Genomic DNA, 6000 nt, shown 5'->3' with positions numbered 1-6000 from the left:
AATATGATCAGCGTTACAAGAGATCATATAACATTAGGATATTTAGGCTGCAGTGAGAACCTATACTTGATAATCTCTCCAATGCTCAAATTAGCTTAGTTAGACTATGTTATAATTTAGCATCATTCCAATAACGCAACCATAGTTCAAAATCTGTGATATAAATAGTGGAAGGTTGGGCTGTCAAGTATCTTGGTAAAAGTACTTGAGAAACCTCTACTACTCAAATTAGCTCAGTAAGACTAAAACATTCAGTAAAATTAAGACCAGACTATCATTCAGGAGAATTCCAGGAACACAACCATAATCCAGTATCTACAATATGAATAGTAGAGGGTCATCAAATAATTTTGGTTGAAAAAAAATATGATGTCCATCCAAGCTCAAATTATCTCAAATATGGTTGAATTAACTGAAAATAATATCCAATAGCAACATCCAGAATGCTTGCATCCAAACAAGAAGTTAAACAATGAAGTCTCGATTATTCAATTCCAACAGGAGAGGACAGAGAAGAGGAAAACAGCATAAATTTGCTAACCTAGTAGATCCATTGTCAAGCCACGAGAAGAACAACTAATTAGCCGACCCAGCGGCAGGAATAGAGTGACTGACGAAGATCGGCGGGCGCAGCGCGAGGCGCTCCGCCTCCTGCTGCTTCCTGGCATTGTACATTTCCTCCGTCTCCACGGCAACCAATCGCTTCACCTGCCCATTCAGCAATGAATAGAAATGAGAAGAAAGTCGAGAATTCAAGAAGCGATCAAAAAGGAAAGAAATGGAAGGAACCTGGTTGAGCATGCCGAGGAGAGATGGGGTCGTGCGGTGGACAACCATTCGGTGGCAACGGCGGAGGCGCATGGCGTCCAGGGTGCGGCGGTGGAGGCGGCGGGTGCCAGGGAGGCCGCGCACCAACGTTATGTACAGCCGAGGGCTCCACGCGATTGGTGTCCGTGCCTTGAAGGCATTGAACGCGCTTCCGCTCATCTCCGATCCCTCTCTACGCCGACGAACAGGCGACGATTGAAAAAGCTACGACCTCTCTAGGGCAAAGGCGCCGAGCAAGGCGGGCCGACCGCTAAACATCCATGATACGGCCCGTCAAACAATTATTATACGACGGGACGCACCGGCCCGCAATTCCAACGAATTAGGAAATCCTCCATTTTCGCCCCCTTCTCAATGATTCTAATAATCCTCCCACATCCCCGGGATAATGATATGGCAGTAAGGCATTCAGGTTGTTTTGATCCTCAGTTACGATGTATTTATAGAAATTTTTTTTCAAATGAGGAGCGCAATCAAAAGATGCTAGACGTCTGAGTTGGTCGCTACGTGCACTTTCTGATTTACTCTAGTGGCCGGTGGAAAATTTCCGTGAGACTGAATCGATCACCCTCAGATATAGTCAATTGAGCTGACTGAAATTTATCATTTTTTTTAATAATCCTCCCATAGAATGAATAATTTAGGATCCCAATGAATTAGGTCACTGGGATTCAATCTACCAATTATGTGTCGAGCATAACTAATATTCTCACAAGATATGATGTCAAACACCTAGTTCTATATGTTGGATACGAGCACCCATGTCAAAGTAACATAGCAAATTAGCAACGGAGAGACTATCTATATGTTGGATATGAGATCCCAATTTCTAGGAGTTTTGCTCACAGTTAATATTTGAATGTGTGAGCAAAGAGAGGCCAGCTCTCCTTCAGGCACACCATTTTTACGAAAAATATCCTTTTGTTTATTTTGCTATTTTTAATAGCTTTTTTGCAGCCGAATGATGTAGATGTTTGTTGTAAATAATCAATCAAATAATATGATTTTAATCAAACTAAATTAAACTATTTAGAAGTTTAATATCACTATATTGATGTAGATGTTTGTTGTAAATAATCAATCAAATAATATGACTTTAATCAAACTAAATTAAACTATTTAAAAGTTCAACACCACTATATTAGATAATTCTTTAATGGTAAAAAGTATGACAAAAGGTCAAAATAAATTATATTTTTTAATCAATTCATCTAAATATAATTAACAAATTTAAATACAGTAAACTGATAATTGATTGTATAGATCGAAATCTTTGTAAATATTATTCCTAGTTGATCATGACATTGAGCTAATGCAATTTTTTTTAACTAAGCTTGATGACTTACTTATATAATACTATTTAAACGAATTCAATCATATAATTTTTATGAAACTAAATTAAATTAAATATATATATTTTATTTAAAATTTTTTAAAAATATATAATCAAAATAATTTCCCTTGAGAAGATGATAAATTTTTCAATATTTCAAATATTAATGATTCTGTAATCTTGGGATCAATCAACTCTCACTCGATGAGATGACTTGGACTATAATTTAAATCATCTTTGCTTCGGACGGTCACGCGACTACACACTTAATTTTTGAGAAGGGTAAATTGAAAAATTAACTCACATGAGACTATGTAATTTAGACAATCTCAAAACCATCAATGTAATTTGAGTAAATACCATAATCAATTTAAAAAATTATTGGAAATTAAAGGAGGAAAATGACCAAGATTTAGTTAGCAGCCTAAATATATTTTGAAAAGTATTAAATTTTAGGAGTATTATATAATTAACACGAATATAAAAATAGAGGGCGACTGCGACTCGAACATCGAAAGGGAGACACAATCGAGGCTCGGAGGCGGAAGACTGCGATCTTTCGTGGCTCCTCGTTAGGTTTGGGAAGAGGGAGGGCGAAGGATTGGACGATGCAACCTCCCTCGTTGCTTTCTCTTACCATCGATTCAGCGCTCCGCCACATCGCACACATCACTGATCTCTCCTCCATCCCCGAACAAATCCTCCTCGAGCTCTTCTGGGTACCAATATCTTTCTTGAACGCCCTTAAAGTTTCTTGATAGCCGAATACTTTTGGTTCACAAGTTTATGTTTGAGGTGGATCTGTTGTTTGATTCTGTCACCGGTTCATTTTTATCGGAGGTTTTCAACTACTCCTTGGCTTGTATCCAACGAGGACTACACTGTTTTTATCTTTCGAACTGTAATTTCTGAGAGGTCATAGATCATAGTCTATCTGATTGCAATCAATAGAACATCTTGATGTATTCAAGCGGTCACCAAAGAAAGATAGGATTTAATTTCTTTATTCAGTTAGATTGTTGTCTTAAGAATTGCCACTTTGGTACAGACATATAGATCAAATTAGTAAAAGAGTAAATACTCAGTTCTGGTTCGAAAGATAATGAATTTCATACGATCTTCCTTCTTTACTCAAATTGACATCTTGTCTGGTGCCTGCTGAAATCATTTTATAAGCTCCAACTAATATTATTGGTTATCTCGGCGCTAGCCTGTGTGTTTGCTAAAAAAGATAACAAATCAAATTGATGTTTAATTATTATTTAGACATTCAGTAAAACTCCAAGTATATTTTGTTTATGTAATATATTTGATTAAATGAGTAGAGGGCAGCCCGTTGCACAAAACACCCATCAATGCGGGTCTTGGAGAAGGGTTGGACTACATTGGGTCTATTGTACGTCTTATCCTGCATCGCAAGTGGCTGCTTCCACGACTCGAACCCTGCATTGGGTCTATTTGATTAAATGAGTAAATGGATTTATACATACTAACAAATGTGTGTAGCAAATATTTATGTTGTTTACAAATAAACTTCAAGTATACACACTAGTACTGTTAAACAAGTCTACATATGTGCTTACAAACGAACTTGGTCAGCAGCCACTACTCTTGAATTATTCATGAGCTTTATCATGAGGTTAATGACTTGGCCTTTGCTTTCTTCATATTCAATTTGTTATTAGCCTAACATAACAGTATGTTTAAGCTTGTTCATTTGTTACTTAATTCCTTACTGAGCCGAAGTTTGAAGTTCTTTATGATTTCAAAGGTTTGGTTGGCCTGTGGCACTTCTTGTATTGTAAGAGATTCACATTGAATATATTCCTGACATTAAGTCTGATTGAGTCACCTAAATGTAAATGAGCAGGCATCTCAATGTATATATGGTTATGGTTTGCAAACCTTTGTCAACCTATTTCTTTAAGGCAAAACTATTTATCACATAGGTAATTTCTCTTTTTCCTTTTAAAGCTTGTACACTTATCTGAGAAGACCAAATTTATGTTTCCAGAAGACCCTGCAGGCAGGCAAACTGACAGAGAAAGTACTGAAGTTATTTATAGCGACTGGCAATGAACAGATTTTATCTTTTGTTCGGAGGCTTAATATCAGACCAATCCTTACCCCTGTCCTCCCTACAAGTAAGTATCGAGTACTTAACCTTCAACATAGATCTGAATTATGTTTGAGCATAATCATTTTACTTTAAAATTTATGTGGCAGGATGCTCTGAAAAATTCTAGATTCATGTGATGCTTTCCCTTTGCATCGACAATTTCTCCTTGTGTAACTTGTACATATAAAATTGAAGTGTTCATAGTGACTTGTGAGACAGCCTAACCTCACAACTTTTCCAGAGGAAATAATGGACAATCTTTCCCTCATTTTCAATTGATTGTTAGAGAAGATGGATAATAGCATGTTCTGCAAGTTCTCTCAGGTGTCTATGAGACAATATCTAGAATTCAATCAAAAATTGTCTTCCAACAAGGAACATCATTGACACACTTGTCAAAGCTGCTGCAACTCACTTTCCAATCAAGGAATTGCATCCATATTATTATTATTATTTGCATTTCTTGTTAGAAATGTCTTTCACTAGTATTTCAAAGGTACGGTTGTCTGTGAATATAGTTCAGTGTGGTTCTGCTGACTGCTCGTTATCATGTCACTTAGGATTGAGCAGGCTCATACATGATGCCAAACTAAGCATGTCAAGTTTGACTATTCCAGAGGTGAATGCTGCAAAGCTTCCAGTGCTACAATGATTATGAGAGGTTATACTGCCTGCAATATTTCCTGGACTCTTTGACAGTCAGGCAAAGTTGCAAGGGCGGAGGATACTCACTGTGATGAACTAAATTGGCAAATGCATTTGGGATTTGAGACAATAAAGTGGGAGCTCATGGATGTAACAGGCAATAAGGTAGACACCGGGTGTGATATTCATCTTGAGTGACTGAACCGATGAAGCTGCAGATGCAGTGTTTTACTGATGCTCGATTATGATGAATATAGATGTGTATAGCAACAAGAAAATAAAAGTGTGTTTATAGTATGAAGGCTTATGGAAAAGATACCTCACACAGACACTTGCATGATTAATGAAACTCACTTCTTACTGGTGTGCCCGCTAGCCTCTTCCAATGGATGAAATTATCACAATTTAATGATAATGCCGAGGATTGGTGTAGGGGATGTCAAAAACAGCATCATCACCACATTCTGCATCTCTGCTCAACTATATCAGAAGTCCTCCAATGGTTATTGTTATCCCATTGGCTGGTGTATTAGCGTCATTGGCTCTTTTATCTTAGTTTTACATTGTTTACTCGACTATATATATTCTTTTCTCTGTGGTGAGAACTAGGCCATGTCTATGCTCTAATAACCATGTACTGTGTAAACTCAAATTAGGGTTTTGGTCACTGCGATCTATTCTGTGTGAATGTTCTTCAATGTTTGGGGTTTTTGCGGTGAAGACTTCCTATTTCTTCTGTTTTTTCACAAGGATATATATGTTAATTTTGTGAGTACACATGAAGCATAATTATGCTTTTGAACTTTACTGGATGGACTTGTTTTAATTTCCAATAGCATCCTATAAAAGGAGAAGAACTGAAGGGTGTGTTCGGTCCAAGTAATTTGGATTTGAAACAGCAGTGACTGAACAAGGATAGATTTACATGATCATCAATTCAATTCTACATTTTACAGACACGTCTAGTAACCATTTAACTTTCGCAGGCAAACCTTTCTGGAAACCTTAGAGCCATTCCTTAACTGGCTTGGGGAATAGTTAACCCCTGGAGTAGTGCATCAGTGTGGAAGGAAAA

General features: G+C 37.1%; 2 protein-coding genes across 3 annotated transcripts; one reads left to right on the top strand and one right to left on the bottom strand.

Annotated features, from left to right (window-relative positions):
* Positions 1 to 388: 388 nt before the first annotated feature.
* LOC141846103 (uncharacterized) lies at positions 389 to 1065 on the bottom strand. The gene is made up of 2 exons (XM_074734095.1): positions 790 to 1065; positions 389 to 708 (listed from the first exon to the last, which is right to left on the bottom strand). The coding sequence occupies exons 1-2, from the start codon at positions 985 to 987 to the stop codon at positions 577 to 579; spliced, it is 330 nt and encodes a 109-aa protein (XP_074590196.1). The 5' UTR covers positions 988 to 1065; the 3' UTR covers positions 389 to 576.
* Positions 1066 to 2690: 1625 nt separating this feature from the next.
* On the top strand, positions 2691 to 5613 carry LOC141844848 (uncharacterized). Of its 2 annotated transcripts, none has more exons than XM_074732832.1 (3): positions 2691 to 2880; positions 4176 to 4305; positions 4841 to 5613. In XM_074732832.1, the coding sequence occupies exons 1-3, from the start codon at positions 2770 to 2772 to the stop codon at positions 4930 to 4932; spliced, it is 333 nt and encodes a 110-aa protein (XP_074588933.1). In that variant the 5' UTR covers positions 2691 to 2769; the 3' UTR covers positions 4933 to 5613. The 2 variants fall into 2 exon arrangements, with proteins under 2 accessions (XP_074588933.1, XP_074588939.1); XM_074732838.1 differs by having other exon boundaries at positions 4388 to 5613.
* The last annotated feature ends 387 nt before the right edge of the window (positions 5614 to 6000 follow it).

This window comes from Curcuma longa, chromosome 1 (assembly GCF_044706935.1).
Source record: "Curcuma longa cultivar G26 ecotype Majalengka, Jawa Barat chromosome 1, ITB_CL_G26_1.1, whole genome shotgun sequence".
NCBI classification, from domain to species: Eukaryota; Viridiplantae; Streptophyta; class Magnoliopsida; order Zingiberales; family Zingiberaceae; genus Curcuma; species Curcuma longa.
This window is presented reverse-complemented; position numbering and strand designations above follow the sequence as displayed.